The sequence below is a fragment of the Camarhynchus parvulus genome, chromosome 2 (assembly GCF_901933205.1).
Source record: "Camarhynchus parvulus chromosome 2, STF_HiC, whole genome shotgun sequence".
Taxonomy (NCBI): domain Eukaryota; kingdom Metazoa; phylum Chordata; class Aves; order Passeriformes; family Thraupidae; genus Camarhynchus; species Camarhynchus parvulus.
The window spans coordinates 63,777,965-63,797,357 of NC_044572.1; the positions used below are offsets into that span (position 1 = coordinate 63,777,965).

The 19,393-nt window shown below is 38.8% G+C and overlaps 1 protein-coding gene across 3 annotated transcripts in view; it reads left to right on the forward strand.

Moving 5' to 3' along the window:
* CAP2 (cyclase associated actin cytoskeleton regulatory protein 2) overlaps positions 1-19,393 on the forward strand; it is a 70,016-nt gene that overhangs the window by 48,421 nt on the left and 2,202 nt on the right. For all 3 annotated transcript variants that reach the window (XM_030943429.1, XM_030943431.1, XM_030943430.1), the window contains 6 exons: positions 778-883; positions 12,985-13,174; positions 14,006-14,181; positions 15,395-15,518; positions 15,737-15,819; positions 18,376-18,516. In XM_030943429.1, the coding sequence (XP_030799289.1) occupies positions 778-883; positions 12,985-13,174; positions 14,006-14,181; positions 15,395-15,518; positions 15,737-15,819; positions 18,376-18,516 (820 nt within the window). The remainder of the gene's footprint in view (positions 1-777; positions 884-12,984; positions 13,175-14,005; positions 14,182-15,394; positions 15,519-15,736; positions 15,820-18,375; positions 18,517-19,393) is intronic.

The window sequence follows — 19,393 nt, forward strand, 5'->3', positions numbered from 1 at the left end:
ATTTTCCTGTTTTTCACTGAATTAGACAATGTATTCCAAAGTATGGAAGGCTCTCCCTTGACTTCAGTAGGCTTTGGATTAAACCTGTTGACCCAGGTCCTCTGCATTATTAAGGATAAAATTCCAAAGGAAATAAATAGAAGGTAGACACACAAATCCTTGTAAGCAATCACTATTCACTAATAATTTGGTATAACTGTAGACTTCAACTTACAAGCAGCTTTTCTCTTCATTATTTCCTGGTTTCATTTATGAGTTCCATTGAAGGACTAATGATAAAGATTCTAAAGCCAGCTTGTGACTTGTACTTTAAAAATTCTTCATGTATAAATATTTTAGTCTGATGACTGTAACATGACCCACTATTGCCCTGGCCACATTTGAACGTGGGCAGCCAGAATATCTTAGAGAATCCATGGGTATTTAATTTTCTAAAGTTCAGCGCCCTGAAATTGTGTCTGGGTACCTGCTGTAAGGCTCAATGTGCCTTTAGTGCTTTTTCAGTTGACTTTGAGCCTAAGAATGGTGACACACGTTTCTAGCAAGAAGCACTCTCTGCTAGAGGCATCCTTTGCTCTTGTTTGTCCTCTAGAAGGATCTAGAAGCTTTCCAATGTAGTAGCTTCAGTCTTTGCAGCACTGGGCTGGTGGTCTGCCTGCTAATGGATTTGTCCATGGCTTTTAGCCAGTCATTGGGTTTTACCTGCTTTAAGCAGGAGCAGCACTGCTCTCTGTTTTTAAATACATTCACACATAAATATTGCCTCTGTTTTTACAGTGACACACGCCATGTTGATTGGGTGAAGTCGTATCTGAACATCTGGTCTGAGCTTCAAGCTTATATCAAAGAGCATCACACCACAGGTCTCACCTGGAGTAAAACTGTAAGTACTCTTTCTTTCTTCAAGAAGAACGATAAAAAGCCAGTAACCTCTTTGTCCTCTAATGTGGGTCGTTAGCTCCAGAAAAATAAATATCTATGCCAGAAACAGAAGTCATGGTCCATGGATTTCCCAACCAAGCCAATAAATGGTTGAGATATAGGTGGAAATGTTCAGGCAATTGTGGTACATGTTTGGAGGAAGAGAAAATAATTACTTGGGATTATTATAGCCATAACCCTCAGCTGCAGATGGTAAAGAGAGACAGACACACTTCTCCATGCCTGTAGAAGGTATGCAAAAAATTGAAGGACGTGTCAGACCAAAGGAAAACTGAGGGAGCATGTCATGGAAAGAAGGAGGATGATGGGAAGAATCTGAACAAAGAGAGAGATTTAATAACAGGGAAGACAAAGGACACATAATTTTGTAGATGTATAGCTTTATAAAACTATTATGTTAGACATATAGAAATAGCTTCTGGAAACAGAGAGAGTAAATATAACTGCATACCTAATTATTTATGCTCCTTATATAACCTGCTTCTGTGTGTTACATATGAGATGGTAGCAATGAATATTTTTCTCTGAGAGGTATAAACATGAAAAATTAATTTTATGATGGGTATACATGTAAGAGTTTATGTCCACCATCTACATTGATACAGTGTTCTATTTTACTTTAATAATGTGCTTGTGTTTATCACCAGACTAGGAGAACTGCTGAAATATATTAACAATGTAATCATCCTGCTCTTTACTGATACCATCTCCTAAACCTACCATATACTTGCACATGTAGTCTTTCACACCAAATTTATAATTTCTTAGGTGTACACAAATATAATTATTTTTAATTGAATGACTATTCAGAGGACTAATACAGGTCACCATTTAGTTCTCAAAACAAACAGTTTTAAGAACTTGGGAACATAGGGAAGTGAAGTAGAACTTTCAGATTAATGGCCTTCCAGTCCAAATCATTGCGATTCTATGAAGTGGAGCTTAACGTGGAATAAGAGCTGCAACACCCTTCCTGTGAAGACAGGCTGAGAGAGTTGAGATTTTTTCAGCCTGGAGAAGAGAAGGCTTCATAGGGACCTTTTTGCAACCTTGCAATATATAAAGTGGGCTTGTGAGAAAGACTGGGAAAGACATCACCACGGCTAGTAATGACAAGGCAGGGGGCAATAGTTTTAAATTGAAAGATTGAATATAAGGAAGAAATTTTTTATTTTGAGGGTGATGAGACACTGGAACAGGTTTCCCAGAGAAGCTGTAGATGCCCCATCCCTGGAAGTGTTCAAGGCCAGGTTGGGTGGGACTCTGATCAACGTGGTCTATGAAAGGTGTCCCTGCCCATGGCAGGGGGTTGGAACTGGATGATCTTCAAGGTCCCTTCCAGCCAAACCTTCCCCTTATTCTATGGTACCTGGAAAAGATGCTTTCTCTCTCCCTCACTGGAGGTTATAACCATGTAAGAGAATGTAGGTTACTTGTGCTCAGCAACAGGCTGCAGCTTTCTCTTCATAGCCTTCATGAGGCATTGTACAAGGCCTTTCAGTTCTCAAGTCTTTGAGTGCAGGTTCAAACACGGGAGAGAACTGTGATCTGCACGTACATCTTAGTCTGAAGCAATGCAAAAGTGTTTGAACAGGATAAATTAGAAGACTGTAATTATTAGCTACGTTGTAAGTTTCTATAGTAAAAAATTTAAATATTAAGCATGATTCCTTTATTTAGTACAAAATTTCACACTTGGTACATCCTATTCTGTTATGATCAGTGAACGTGAGAAGACCTAATGATTTCTAAATTATTATTACATAAGGAAAAGGAATTGTAGTACCCTGTTAGCTGAATTAGCCTGAGAATCTGGGACATAATTCATTCTGTTAATACAGAAAAAGAATAATCTTCACCTTTAATAGAACTTCACAAATATGGAAATAGTGTTATAAGGTAAAGGCTTGTTACAGCCATTTGATCAAACAGGAGGAGCTCTCAGAGCTGGTGAGTACTGGTAGTCTTACTCAGAAGGGTAGCTGTTGCAGATTATGTTTGACTGGTCCTAAAACCAGTACCTCAGCCATTGTGTCTTTATATTTCTCTGTCTTCAGCTGTCCAAGAAATTGCTGAAATCTAGATGTGACTTGTTTATTTATATTAAGCATAGTTTCCTGCCAACAGTGCTCATTCCATCATGAGTGATGAGCCCATCACTGCATGTGAAGTACTGATTTCACTTCACTTTGGATATCACTCATATCTGGAAGTTGTCTTGGAAGTATGCTTCATTTAAATTATCCTTTATGTGATACGAGTCTGAAAGATTAAATTGCAGACTCATTTTTATGGATGTATATATTTTTTTAAGTTTTGCTAAATGTGTGTGTAAGAAAATTAGAATCCAGTAAGTTAGCAGGTTGTTTAAATCACTTAAATGTTATTGAAATATTTCTATGAAGCTTGGTAAGAAATACATTCCAGAAAGTAATGAGCTGCTCAAGTGATAATTTCATTTTTGTTATACATTTTAAAGTGAGAATGGAAGTCACAGATTCACATTGTGTGAAGTTAAGCATAAAGGTCTGCAGAAGCAGGGTCTAGACAAAAAATGCGATCTATATATAAAGGCTGTAGATATATTCCAGACACAGTTGTTAATCATTGCACACAGCAGCTTCCACTTACATGCATAAAAGGAAAAAAGGAAAAAGCATTAGTTTGGCAAGGCGTTAACAAAGTGGAATGTTTATGAGAGGTAGACATTGGTGTAAAAAAGGTATTTTATTATAGAGGGGGAGAGAAAGAGAGAAATATCTTGGGGCATGTGAGTACAGATTTCAAAGTGTATTATACCAATAATTTACCCTTCATATCTACAGAAGTCAACAAAGCAATCCATGAAGTTTCTATAAAAAGCTCTTAAGTAGCACATTTGGATATTTCTAATGAGAGTGAAGAGTCAGGAAGAATATTAACTACTTCTTCTCTCACAGCTGTATTGTCAATGCTTGAACTCCAACAAAACCCGAGGAGCATAAGCCTAGATCAGAGGATTTCCTATGCTTGGGTTTCCAAAAAGGGGACAGGTGCTTGGCCCACTAAGCTATACTGTGGTGTGCACATTTGTGTCCATGCAATATCCCAAAGCGGTTCCATTTCCAGCCCCCCATACCCTTCCACCAAGCTGCACAGGGCAGCTGCAGCCAGCCTTGGAACAGATCACTAGTACATACAGGAAAGTGTTCCTGGCTCTGGCAGCAGGCACACAGGCAGACACTTCAGAGGAAAGAGAAAAAAAGTCTTAATAAATTAGAAGACAGACACAAAAACAGGTGCAAAGGGTTGAAATAATGTTCAAGCAATCACTTCTGACGATAATACTTATCTCTATCTGCTTTATAAAAAGTTTGTGATAAAAACAGATGTTCATGGATTTTCGGATCTAACACAGTTCTGTCTTACCTTGGTTCTGCCAAGTTGTGTGACAATATTTTACTTATTAAGGGCACTCTGTTGAGATGTGTGACTGTGTGAGGAGAAAGCCAAGAAAATAGTGAAGAATATAGTGTATTTACGAATACACGTAGAAGGAAATAGTGTAGTTCAGGACCTTTAGACTTTTGTGCATCTGAACCTGTTTTGCTCCTCATGTGGAGTGGTGGTACAGAACCAGACTGGACTGTGTAAATTGGCATTTCAAGGCATGATGGATATGGTTAGGATATTTGATGGTATTGTGCTGACAGAACAAAAGTATGTATCTCATATAGGTTTGTGAGCAGGATTGTCCCAGAGAATAAAAAGTTCCATGTATTTTCAACGTAGTCTGAAATAGTCATTTTCATTCATTGATTGTGCCTATGGCAGAGAAAATAAGCTTGTCAGTGCAAGTCAGATGGGTCTACAGTATCTCCTTAAAAGTGTAATTTTGTAGTTCATTATCTTGGATGTAAAGTGTCCTTCTGCCTCCTACACCCTGTGCTGAGTGGCCATTCACTATACTCACTACATCTCAATTTAGCTATCTTGACAATGGGGACACTAAGCAATTACCAGCCTAATGGAGATGTGTTTTAATTTGCTACCAGATATGACATTCTTAGATGTCAGTGAGTCTTTGGAAAAAGTTGTTGTTACAGTGAAATATTTTAAGTGCCCAGGGTAGCATTTTAACTATGCAGTAATTGTCATTTTTGCTTGCTACAGCCTTCTGTCTTTAACAAGCAATCCACAGCTGTAATAGTGACCTGTCCCTTTTCAGTTCTTTCTGATAAAAAGAGCAAGTGCCTTTTTTTCTTTTTTTTTCTTAAGAAGGGATTCTGTTGAAGCATGCCTCTTTCTACCCTCCACTTCTGTTTGGTGATGCAAAAAAATGAACAGCTGTAATATAAGCTCACAAATGCCTAATGAAAAGTTTGTTTGCTACAAGGCCTGCATGAGTAATCTGGGGGAAGTGAATCTTCTGCTTCTGTTTCTGTAGGTTAACCTTGCAGCAAGAAAACAGCCAGTAATAGTAAGAGACTGCTGTAGTTTTCCATATATCAAATAAGTGTTAAGACACAAATCTTGCTCAAAGATAATTGTCTTGAATGTTTCAGTTGCAGGTGGATCTGTACTTAACATTTTGTTCTTTCTATACAGTAGTAATTTAGGATAGATTTTACCAGCAGAATACAGAATTTCACTCAAGTGATAAGTGAAATCCTCTCCCCCTTTACAAATCAAAACAACTTAGGATGAAGTCTGTACATCTTTAAAAGCAATTGAGATTTATTTAAATCCTGTTTCCATTGAAGCCAGTATCTTCCAGTCTTTTTTTTTCCCTGAAAAAGCATTTTAAAAAACATTTATTACTCCTTAGATAGTACTCTAAAAACATTCTTTAAAAGCTGAAAATCTCCACAAGCTCCACACCAAGAAGTACCATCATAATTCCTACATTAGCCTTATTGAGTGCAATTATCCTAGTCTCAGTGCAGACCTGGGCATTTTATTCTAGTCTAAAATAATTACCTCCAGACATTTTCTTATAAATTGGCCCTGCCTTTCTCATGTTCTATCAAAACATTTTCCTGTAATACACCATCTCTGTACATATTGATGTGAACAGGCTGCAAAAGACCAACTTCTGCAGGCAAAAGCCTCCTATTATCTGTCCAGTATCTCTTCTGTGCTGTGTTTAGTTTGACCTACTTATCAAGCAGCCATCGTCTGAGCCACTTCACTAAAGCTAAAGGTCAAAACTGTTATGCCAAATTCCAGCCACATCCAGGACTGCAATCCCAGAGGCCTTATTCAGATAGAAGGAAGGGCAGCACAGATACACCAATTTAGGTGCCTGTATCTCAGATAATATGTAGACATTTCTACAGTGCTCAGCTTTTCTCAGTGACAGCCTTTTCTCTCCTTTTCTGTATACCTTCCATTCCTTTCTCTACCCTTCCCCTTCCCTATTCCCTTATATTTTTTTGCTGAAAAAATTGCATCCTTTAGTTGCAAGTGTTTCTTTCTCAGAGAATAGGCAGTGTTCTGGTTTTTGGTACAGAGTCAATTAAAAAACTGGCTATCCTGGCACCTCTACAATAATTGCCTCTTTGGTAGAGACTGCATCAATCGCATCCCTGTCCCTTTGAAAGAAAGTATTTTTACTCTCTTATTCCAACAGTGGGTGAAAATATTTGTCTTTACTACAGGTCAATTGTATTCTCTTAACTTGGACCAAGCACCATTCAGACATGTTAAGGGAAAACCTGGGCGAGGCCTGCAGCCTAGTTCCAGTAGAAAAGGGAAAGGAAATAGAAAATTGAAAGTGTGCAAGAGAGAAAAGGAAAGGTATATCTATTAAAACTTCACTATCTTGCTAAAGGGATTGGTCTTGTTTTTAACCAAACTTTTCTATAAGTAAAAGATGGTTGAATCTGCCTGTTGGAGCACATTACTTGTTGGCAATTACATTATCATACAGTTCTCAAATGATTTAGAAGACCATGGCTGAATAAAACATTTCTGGTTGGGTAACTCTGAAGATGTAAGCATCATTTTAAGTCCTGAACAGGTGATGAATGGCAAAAGTATATTACAGGGGGCTGCAAAGCTTCAAAACTCTGCAGATAAATAATTCTGCTGAGACTCAGTAACAAGAAAAGAACGGAGCCGGGTTTTTGTTGCTTTGTGTTTTAACTGACAAAGATTACAGGCCCTGTAAGTCAGCTGTTCCATCCAGTAAATTGCAGCTCTCTGGACAGCATAACTCCTTGCAGACAGGTGGCTTAAATAGAGTAGGTAATAGAACTGTTGTGCTAAGCTACTTTTACACAAAAAACACCTTAACAAGAGCTCTGTGCCTCTGAGTCACAGTCCACCTGTTCCCAGAGGTTGATATGTGATATTTTGAGCTTCACAATTCTTGTCTTTGGCTGTGCATATGTATGAAAAGAACAATACAGAATGCTGTAATCATTTTAGGTGTGAAACTAGGATTACTATAAAGGGGGAGAAAATAGGGATATTCTTCCTTTCCTTTTTTTTGGGGGGGAGGGAAGAATGTATTCCCCATTAGGATTCCTGTTTGTCTGCTGCCATGAAAAGATGCCTTTTCAATAAATTAAGGGAGAGATTTCATGACCTCTCTCTAAGCCACCTGTTGCTTCAGCTGCAAATAGATACTTACCTCTTAATAGGAATGACCAACAAAATGGGTACTGTATACCATACACATGCATATATAATTTATTTAAATGGATTATGTAGATGCTATAATCTTCTGGCTCAGAGTAAAATCAACCATTGCAGCTACAAGAAATGCATCGTGTCACATGCTCCCCAGCAGGTTCCCAGCACAAGAACCTTGTTGCCCTCAGTGTCCATGCTGCACTGTGTCAGCTGAAAGCTGGATAAACACAGAGGAACACTGCGGGTGTTTGTACAGGGTCTGGCACGTAAGCCCCTCATATCCCCAGAGATAAGAGCCTCTGACTGGGGTCCTTGCTGCTGCACTTCTACAAATATAGTAACAGTGACATGGAAGGCTAACCCAGGGAGCTGTTCAGCAAGAATAGCTCAGGAAATAGTAACATCTGTGATAGGACATAAAAAGAAATTCTTACTGTCTCTCGGTAGCTGGGCTCAGACCTGAAGACATGTCAAGCTGCATATGGCCACTGAAAATTAGTGACAGTATGGCATCCAGAGCACTTGTGTTATATCTGAACAGCATTTTATTTCTCTAACAAGATTGGCTTTGCCCTGTGCTCCAGGGGAAGGAAGCCTTTCGGAGAAATGTGCTTAACAAGGCCCAGCTTCTCAAAAGCAAAGGGCTTCACTCAGCTCTGCAGTAATTTCAAGGGAATTAAATGAGAATTTCAACGAGGCAGCTATCTCAACATAAACAATAATTTATTTCTTCAAGTAAGGCAGTTAGGTGAGAAAAAGAAGTGTACCTCACCCTTCTGCCAGTTGTACAAGATGAAGGTAGAAATATGACATACTTTGAGGCTGTACCACAATCCTGCAAACCCTGCACAGTGGCATTTATCAGACCCACTGCTGTGAGCAGCATCAGACACTGTTGCTAAAGGAAGCTTCTCTGCCACAGTCAATGGGAGGCCCTTGGGCCTCTCTGCAGATGGCTTGGGGCTATCCAGCAAGGAGCAAACCCTGACCCATTCCTGTCACCCCATTTAGAGCATGGGTGGAAGCTGAAGACAGCCCTGAGGGGAAATTTCTGGAATGTTTTATCCCCTACAGAGCTCTTAGTACATGTTCACAGGGCCTGCATCTCCTGTTCCTGATAGGACCTTACTCAGAGATTTACATTTTCCTCCATTTCAAAAAGCTCCATGAGCACATTTCAAAGTACTCAAGTTCACTATGATGCAAAGCTACCAGGTTAAAAGTTACAGCTTACTTTTGTGTTACATTTGCACAAAGTAAGGACAGCTCTATCTGTCGTCCCCTGCTAATTCTCACTAGGGACATATTTGTAAATGATGGAAAAATGACCACACGAATATGTTAATGGAGCAGTCAGCAATCAGTGTAACTTGATGTGGTGCCTGCAGACACCACAGCACTGAGAGCAGCAGCTGTTGCCGGGGCAAACAGCTGAAATAAAAGAGGAAGAAAGGCAGCTTGCAAACAACCGCCTTCACTGGTCCAAATGGCTCCTAATACTTTTTATGTAAAGACACACTGTTGTTAACATCTGCGTGAAGTTAATCTGAAGAGTTGTTTGCAAATAGCAAAGCTGCTAAGCACCTGCTGCTTTAGGATAGATGAACTTTTGTGGGCATGTAACATGCTATTTTATTCCCAGCAGCTCTCACAAACACCACCCTATAGAGAACAGAAATGAATGGACTTTGTGAAGGGAACTTCTGTTGAAATTGGATAGGACTATACACAAGTATTACCAGATACCAGAACAGTTTAAGAGCCTGGTTCAGAAATACTCTAGAGCCTGAGGGTGTAAGTTGTCTTAGAAGAGGAACTAAGGACAGGAAAGTAATTGTCGGTGACTGAGGTTGGTAACTTGGAGGTTCATTTATTAATAGATGTCAAAACGAATTTAAAAAAAAATCCTGGAGCTACTTCACTTGGCTGATTTTTAAGTTGCCTTTTCCATCAGTGTGTCTGAGTGCAGCACAGGTCCCATCTTCCTGGCATGCAGGGAATGCAAGAAGTGAAATGTGTATTCTGCATTTCCAGTTCACTTTGGCGCTTTCTGCCCCCTTTTGAGAGTTTCCCTGAGCCACTCTCCCATAAAGAATTTCACCTCATTTGAATTTTTGTTTGATTTTGGTAGGTACATTAAAATGGCAAAGAAAAGAAGACTGTAGCCAGAGTTAGACTGTACCCTTCTTCCCAGCAGGTCTTTGCACCCTCTCGTTACTGAGACTTGTCTGTCTTTTCCATGCCAATTTATTTCAATGGGAGATGGTGCTACTGGAGTCCATGTTGTAAGATGGGAGATCTACTGTGGAGCAGTTAAACCATGTACTCCAGAGACCTTTTTTCCTGTGATTTATCCTTCAATTTTGCCTGGTCTAATTTATGATTGAAATTGCTTGCAGTTTCCAGAATGGCCCTAGATGTTGAAAATAGCATGCTACAATATCAGTTAGCTTGTGTATCTGTAACTCAGGTCTTAAACTAGACAAGATTTGCTATGCAGGAGAAAGGCTAACAACCAGGGTTCAGTCTGTCTTTTATTTCTATGATTGCACAAAATTAAGAGGAAAAGTGGGAAGGGTGACAGAACCTTAGGTGTCTTTACCTTGTGATAGCTTCTATGTTCTTAATTAGATCCAACTCAAAATCTTTTGTGCTCAGTGGAGATAACCACTGACTTTGGTGGAGGGACCAGGCTTGTAAAGAAAAGAAGAGGCAGATGGGCAGCATGAGTGCAATGAATACATTTTTTTCTTACTTTTGAAACCCATTTAAAAGGGCTAGAATATCTTAGCTGCTCAGGTCAAGAATTGAGATTTTTGAGTAGACTTGTTTTTTCATCAGTACTGCACTAAAAGGAAAAAAGCTCCTAGTTTCCCAGATCCTTTCCTACATCTTCGGTTTCTTGAAAATAAATATAACAAGAATCTCCAGTCATACAAAACCATGTCCAAACTTAACTGATGTGTTTAAAATCCTTTCTTTTATCTGTACTTTGACAAGGAAGTTCTTTCAGAGTTCTGGGAGAGAGATGACCCACTTCCATAGATAAACCTTTCCGAGTTTTACTTCCATCTCATTACATGGATATTCCCATACTTCAGTTGCCATTTGGGAAACTGCCTTTGATACACTACTCAGCAGAATTATTTTAGCCCAGAGTGTCCTGCATTGGTCTGTGATGGCCTTGAGTTTGACACTTGAAGCAAAGAAACTGCCAGAATGACCTACCATTCCGTGTTATACGCAGAATACCCAGACAGCTTCCAGAAATTTTTTTCTAATGCATCTTTGCAGCCTTTGCACAATTTAGACGGTGTTAATTCTAAGTCCATATGTGAGTCTTACACAAGTTTTCTGGAAAATTACAGCACTGTACTGATAGGCAGGTTGAAGCAGGAGGTATTTTTGAGAAATCAGATGTCAGTCTGGAATTTGGCAAGTGGATTTTCGTCTCAGACTAAAAGTTATTAGTTACTACCAGTACTGCAATTAATTGCCTTTCATAAAGTATACATAATTCATAACTGCATGTTCACACAGTGAATTGTGAGTGCCATTTCTGAGTATCTGAGTGTTTTAAAAAGCCCTGCAAATGCAGTGTTCATAATTGTGGATAACCAGGGCATAGTGGATTCAGTTGCTATGGTTGCAGGCAACAGAAGGGGAAGATCTGTATTGCACCTCAGGCAGCAATAACTGATTGTACCACTAAATCCACTTATATTCCTCTTTTTTTTTTAATTACAATAATTCATAGTTCTGCTGACTCTGCTGCAGGTAACTTCACTGGTATTAGCAGAGGCAGGGAACAGGCACTACAAACTCAGGGCCCAGTGAAGAAGTTGTCCCCAGCCTAAAACACTGACCTGTAATAACGAAGTATGTAAGCAGAAGCTCTGAGTTAAATGTATCCATGCAACACTTGAATGTCTCTAAAAGCAGTCGACTTTAGTTCCAGTATATCTTGACAATAAAGTATGATTGGTTCCAAAAGGAGACTCTTCTAATTTTTTTACATTTGATCAAAAAGATTTAATAACAAGAAGAGAGCTTATCCCCTTAGGAGATCTTGGACTTTTATTTTGTTTTTAAAGTATATCTGAAGAGTAAGTTAGAAAGGAGCATGTGGACCTCAGACCTTTTCCTGTTATCAATTTGGGATTACAGGCCAGAACAAGTTTTACTTTTTAAAAAACAGCTGTAGTTTCCACTCCCGTGAGATGCATGAATCAGTTCAATGCTTTGCTGTTTCAGTTTAGTGGAAAGCAGAAAGAGTAGTACTACAAATGGTTAAAAATATCTTCAGAGGCCAGCTAAGCAAAATCTATTTCCAGGATGGATTACCAGGACGCAGTAACAACCTGTATCTCTTAACAAAGGTAGCCAGTTAGAGGAGCTGTAACTCCGTAAGTCGCTCTAATTTTCCCATTGTGCCTGCCCACCCATTAATATTTGCTGCTGCAATGCACAGTATCTCTGTAGCTACCTGAACTCATCAGAACCAAGAACTAATTTTCTCAATAGTTCTTTTAGAAGTTCCCTCTGTGATTCAGAGGTTGGATCAGAGTGACACTCAGTGGCAGGATAGTAAAAGTGATTCTTAGATTGTCTAACATCTATTATTAGGATGTTAGGGCATTCTTACAAAAATTTAGTCAGATAATTATTAGTATTTTCTGTCTTTTTTATAACATTCTGTGTAAGAATTGTAATTCAGACTAAAATACGTACTTTTGATGATGCAAACTGAAAGAAAGATTGTGTTACTTACTTTGTCAAGGCCCTCTTCACTCCTAACTTGTGTGCTGTGATCTCCTGCAACTGAAAAAAAAGGAAAAAATAATTTAAGAAATTGAACTAAGAACTCAAAAATTGAATTTCAGAATCAAGATACTTGAATCACCATAGTTTTACATTCTGTGGTATTTGAATCTTTACAGATAACTTGAATAGCTTAAAGGATAGCATTTTACATCTTCCATACATTTTATCATGTTCCCTATGTATAACTGATAATTCATGAACCTCTCAGTTATTTGTGTTGTACCAAAACATCTTCTTTATCTGGAAAAAAAAATGAGACATTTTCCTTTTTGCGTAAGTAAACCCTGTAATAAATTATGGAATAGTTACTGTTAAAGATTTTTAACATCAGCCCTTAAAAGTGTTTAAGACAAATATTTTAGGTGGAGTCGTTCTGCAGTAAGGGTAGACTGTGGGCTGTTAGTCTAGCTGTGCTTGCTCAGGTGCAGGGAAGGATTCATAGGATTATATTCGATTATGAAGCCAGAAATTCTCCTGAGCCTGTGGCTTTCTAGAGTCACCCGAACCCGCAGCATTCAAGGATGTTAATAAATAAGAGCTGTTGTGATACTATGTTCCTTGAAACACTGTGTGTAAACTATTTCCCTCTGTCTTCAACAGGGTCCTGTTGCATCCCCCATGTCCATGCGATCTGTTCTAACCAGCGGCTCCTGCCTTTCCCCGCCACCTCCGCCACCGCCGCCCCCGGGACCGCCCCCCATCTTCGATACGGAAACCGCGAAGGACGAAGGAACTGCATCCCGCTCAGCCCTCTTTGCACAGCTCAACCAGGGAGAGGCAATTACCAAAGGTCAGGAGAAAAGAAATCGAATTGTGATCCAGAAGTCAAACTACATCAAGAGCTGTTACATTTTACAGCACCTCACAGATTTCACGGCATTTTTAAGTTACATTCTAGCAGCTCAGATCCTTCTGAGGCTTGCAATGGTTTGGTGGAGAAGGCTGCTCCAAAACCACCTTTAGAAGCCACAGCGCCCAAATAAGTTCAGTATACCTGACATTCACACCATTTAGAAGTATCCTTTTAATTTTAAGGCAGCCAAGCTGGATATCTTCAGCCCCCAGTAGCTGGTCAGCCTCTTAAGTTGCAATTGCAATGAAGTTTTATCCCTCTTTCTGACTCACATTGAGTATACAAACCTGTGTCAAAACGTCTTTACATGCCAGGTGAAATAAAGCTTTTTGTATTAATATTGGACAGCTGTAATTTAAGTCTATATCTGTGAATTTAAATACATATGATTGATATTTGCATTTAATGCTGCAGGGATAGATCAAATATTGTCATAAATTAGAAACTCTAAGGGAAAAACATAATACAACAAGCTCTCAGAGCTTGCTAGAGACAGAGAGGGACCTAGAAGACATTGTGGGATTTTCTGTTGAAAATACTAAGAGCCCATCCACAGTAGAAGGGTTTTTATATGATCTGCTAAAAGTATGTCAGCAGTTACACTTCAGGTCGTTACCCAGGTAAACCTTGAGGAAATTTTTTTAAAAAGTAATTTCAGAGAATAACATAACACAATTACAAACAAACTTCTCATGCTTCAATATGAGCACTGTAAGGATTGGAAAATAGACTCTCTTTCACTAGCGCCCTTTCTTTTTGTTTTTATAGGGCTTCGACATGTCTCTGATGACCAGAAGACTCACAAGAACCCCAGCCTACGTGCCCAAGGTCCACCTGTTCGTTCTCCAACAAAAAGCCATACTCCAAGTCCTACCTCTCCCAAGAATTCCCCACAGCAGAACCATGCCCCTGTCTTGGAGCTAGAGGGAAAGAAGTGGAGAGTGGTGAGTTCCAGTCACACCTCTGAATTGCACCTTGCACGTTGCAAACCGGGAGGAGCGCTGAAACATCTTGTCTGTCATTCACATGCAACAAAACAAAGTTGCAACTGAAATGGGCTGAGTCTTCCATTTCTCTGCATTGCTACAGTTCCAACTTTTACTATTCTGTAGGATCTTAAGTTAATTCGTCTCTGAGAATCACTTATTAATTCATCTCACTGGAGAACATCAGAACTGGCATATAAATTCCTTGCAAAATCAGACAATGCCCCAGAAACAAGTCTATTAGAGAACACCAATTAAAATCCCGTTTTGCAGGCCATTCCTGTGAATGAGAGAGAACAGTCATCGTAGACCACACTCTCCAGTTTCCCTAGCCAATGGAATTATACATTTATATTTCATTGCCCATTCCATGCAAGCATGCCTTCTGTGCTTAAAAGTAGAGGAGTGTTTTCCTTTTGACCAATCTACAGATGGAAAAAGGAGATTTGTTTAAAGTTTGGGTATTAATTTATGTAGGCATATACCAAAGAATCTATGAATGAAAATTGATGTGACTGTGTTGGTTAAGAGAGAGCAGAAAGAACATGAAGTTTAGTCATGCAGAAGGTGATATACACAGTCAGTGTCTATTACAGTGAAGTCCAGTTTGCATAAGGTGCAGTCACTGTTTGTCTGTGTTGTTATGGTTCTACTACTTGGAACTTTCCTTGTGGATCCCTAGGCTTTCCTGGACATCCATGGAGTGTAATTGTTCTTTTAAGCCCAGTGAAAGGAAGTTTATTTGCCTATTACTCCATTATTGTATATGGTAATGCCTGTATGTGTTCAGAATATTATATAACACTTGGGAAAGAAAAACTTGCTCTGTTCTTCAGTCTGAATCAGATGGGAGCCAAACAGCAGTTTCATGAGTGCCTTTTTTAATTGTTGTGAGCATAACATCTTAGCTGCAAAATTAATGGATTTTATCACTGTCTGTGCTAACTTCTTCAGCTCTGCAGCTCTAAAAGATACAGTGTCATCTAAGGGTCAGTTAGGTGAGATACCTGGTCACCAAGCTGATTAGGATTTTAAGCCACAGGAAGGATATTGCTCTGTTGTAACTGAAGATGCAATGACTCGAGGATAAATTGTACTAAACTCTGTCTGACTGTTAGCTAAAGACTGTTAGTTAAAGACAACCAATTAAATAAACTTTCTTTTGAAATAGGAATATCAAGAGGATAAGAATGACCTGGTCATTAACAACACTGAACTCAAGCAAGTGGCCTATATTTTTAAGTGTAACAAATCTACACTTCAGATAAAAGGAAAAATCAACTCAATTACTATTGGTGAGTGGGTAGCTCAGCTGGGCTTCAAGTGACAATCTTGAAAAAACTGACTTATGTGATTAATAATTCATCTGAATCATTCCATTCACTTTAATGATTGATTACGAAAGTTACTCAGCTAGGCAGTGCAGGACTGGGAATTTTCATAGTTAATGTAGCAGGTGTGCATGTATTTGCTTTTGTCTTGCCTTTCTTATTTATGATTGCTTTTATTTTAGACAACTGTAAGAAGTTTGGCCTTGTGTTTGACAATGTTGTGGGAATTGTGGAAGTGATCAACTCCAGGGATATTCAGATTCAGGTAAATATCCAATTGAAAGATGAAGACAGACCTAGAACAAGTGGGAGGGGGAAGAGCTCAACATATATCTCTTGTAACTACAAGAGATTTTAAAAACTCACAGAGCACAACAAAAGTAAGAAGTATCCAAATGGATCTTTATATGCTCTAAATTCTGCTGATGTTTTTAAAAAAGGCTTGTGAAAATGATTTACTATCACTGAACCAACCTCCCGTAGCCCAGTGCCTTCTGGTTCTGGTGAAGCTGAGATCTGTACACTGGCAGAACTGTTACTTCTGTCCCTGATCTGCTTGCTTTCATGCTAAGCAACTCCCAGCACTTGGAAGTTCAGTGGTGCTTATAGAAGAAATTCTAGCAGTTAGCTAATTGACTTCTAAGTGCACAGGATTTTTTTTCTTTTCTTATCCTCTCAATGGAAATGTTCAAATAGGCTGTCAAAGGACAACTAAATGCTATAATGTAAAAGTAGGTGCTGGGATTTCAAAAAATCTCCCTGGCCAGTGATGTGACACTTTATATAACTAAGTAGTGTACTTATTTGCCTTTAAATGGCTTAATCAGACATCAGCTTCCTTATGATCCTCATGAAAAGAAAATACACGTATTTTAAATCTATACATTGCCCTCTCTACTGGAGACACTTGTCCTGTTCAAAATGTACAGTCTGCCTGACATTTACAGCACTTCAGTCATCCTGTTCCACAGAGGTCTAACTACCTGCTCTAATACTGGCTTGTGTCTGACACACACAGTGTAATCACAAGAAGGGACTCCAGGACATATTATTTTGAGTGAAAAAGAAATGTTAATTATTACATTAAACTGCCACTCTTCAAAGTGAGGTCTTTTGCTTAAGAGGCTGTGCCTGCTGTATGACATTAAATGTAGGCAGTCCTGCTCCATGCTTCAGAAATAATGGTCACAGCCACCACAGGGAATAGGAGCAAGATGGGGTTTTTGTATGTTGAACTTTATGCAAGTGACTGACATTATTTTCTGAACTGTAACACTCAGTTTTATTAATGATCACTATATGTCTTTTTACAGCAGAGGAGGCAGTTAGTTAAGGATCCCAGGCATTTATTTGAGCAGTTTTAAAATAATTATATTATTTTTAATCATTACCTCTTAAACTGTTCATGAAAGCTGAAAAATTAGTATGTAATAAATAGCAAAGCCCCAGCTTGCTAATACTCAAATAAAGTGGAAATACCTTTTATAAGAATCAAAATTCTTGGAATCAAAATTAAGCATGTTCTATGAATATTGCATAAGGCTTCTATGTATATCATGGAGCAGAGTGGGCATCCACTTAGGAAGGCAGGATCTGGTTATATGCTGTATGCTGCTTGAATCAGGCAGCTCACACAGGGCTGGCATATGCCAAGTGTTAAGCACCTCAGTTTTCTCAGTAATTTGAAGACCTGAGTTCATAATGTCCAAATACATGGTATGTTAAGGCAACAGATTTCAGTAAATTAATCCTAGAGATTTTGCTACAGTGACTTCAGTGCCATATTGCTTGTCTCTCCTTTATCTCAGTGGTATCTTTTTTCTTGCCAGATGATTGCAAAATTTTTTAAACTCCTTCCTTCTGTTCTTGATTGCATAAGAACCCATTTAAGAAGAGGGACTTTAAGATGCATTGATCCACTGCATAGCTCAGACTTCAGGATAAGGGTGGGATGCAAGAGGACAGACCACTTGGTTTACTGCCACATTTAAGGAACTGAAGTTGAAAGATATTCTTTAATCAAGTGATGGGAGACACCCTCATTAGCAAGGACATCTCTGTCACATGCTGTCACTGTTCTATGGCTTAGGATAATCTCTGGTGTTTTGATGTCCAGAGTATATTGCCATTCTTGCTAGAGAGGGCAGGAGCAGGAATTTTTACTGAAAAAACGTGAGGCAGACTCTTGGCCATGAAGATATCTTTCAATCTTTAAAATTGTAAACAAGAGAAGATTTCCCTTCCTCGCCTCAAGTAAATCTTGTACTTGCTCTTAAGGAGACATACAAAATAGTTTTAGAGATTGAATTAAGTTGATCTTAGTACATATTCAGAACTGTAGCTTGCCTGAAGAGGATAAATACCGTTTCCTGTTGCATGCTGCAAGAGCTTTGAAGTCTTCAGAGTGTATTACAAATCCCTTGTTGAGTACTACTTTATGCTGGGGTCTTTCCTTTGCCCTTACTGGGTTGAAGTTGACATGTTTGACTTCTTAGCCAATACTCACTGCTGAGCAAGGTGAACACTGCCTAAATATCAGCACAAAAGTATCACTGAAATTAGAGAGAATCAGAGAAGTACTGTCATCAAACTATGTTAAAAGCTTACTGTACATTACGGGTTTGCTGTTGTGTATAGGTCTTTGTTACCACCACCAAGAATTTTCAGTGTCCAACAAATCAAATCAAAGCGTCACACAGGCAGGTGACACATAGATCAGGTGCTGGTGCCCAAAATTAGACCTAGAAGGCAATGAGGATTTTATTAACAGTATTTCTGTTAGCATTTTAAGATTTGATGTTAAGTAGATTTTATTTTGCAGGTGATGGGGAAAGTGCCAACCATTTCTATTAACAAAACAGAAGGCTGCCACATCTACCTCAGTGAGGAGTCATTGGATTGTGAGATTGTGAGTGCCAAGTCATCTGAGATGAACATTCTCATCCCCCAGGATGGTGATTATGTGAGTGAGATTTTTTTTTTAATTTCCTTTCTGTTTCATACTAGTCTTCGCAGTTAAGAGCACTGAAGCTGCTAGGAAAGAAACTGATGTAACACACATAATTATGTCACCGAAAAATGATCCAAAACAATTTAACTTCTATGTGCCTGTATCTCAGGAGGAAGAATTCCTTATTTTCTGGGGCACAAAATAATTTCAGAGATCAAAAATTCTGTCCTCTCTTTCGATTCTGATGGATAATGGCTTCATGTCCTATCCATTTGATCTTCTTTTTTTATATCTAAACATAATCTCCCAAAGAAATTACCTTCACAGAAGAGCACTTAATTCTGAAGATGATGAGGCTAAAACTAAGATAAATGTAATGCTACTACAGGTGAAATAATACAGTATAATATACTTGTTTTTTCTAAAGCTATTGATACACGGGTAGCAACTGTAGTACTTTGTACTATTTTCAACGTATGTCCTTAAAAGCCACTTAAACTGGCGCATTTTTCCAGTTCCTTTCCCGTTCTAGTAAAATTTTCCTACTGTGCACAGTGGCATTTCTAGTAAAGTCATGCTCTTGTCACTTCACACACAAGCAGGCAAAGTCTGCTCGTAACAGTTCCCTGGTGTCGTCAATGGACCAGAGTTGAAATTGCCATAGACAGAACTTAAATTTCTTGTTAGTCTTTGGGCTGGAATTTAGTACAGGGGTTTAGGCTTTATGAAATAAAATGTGTAATGAGAACTTTTGTGCTTCATGTTTCTAAAAGTGACTTCTGGATGCCTAGCTTTAGACAAGTAAAAAGGGAACAATTTTTAGTGGGGTCATATTACCTTATTTCTTTTTTTAAAAGAGTCCTTTTGTTCAGTCTCACCTCAAAATCAC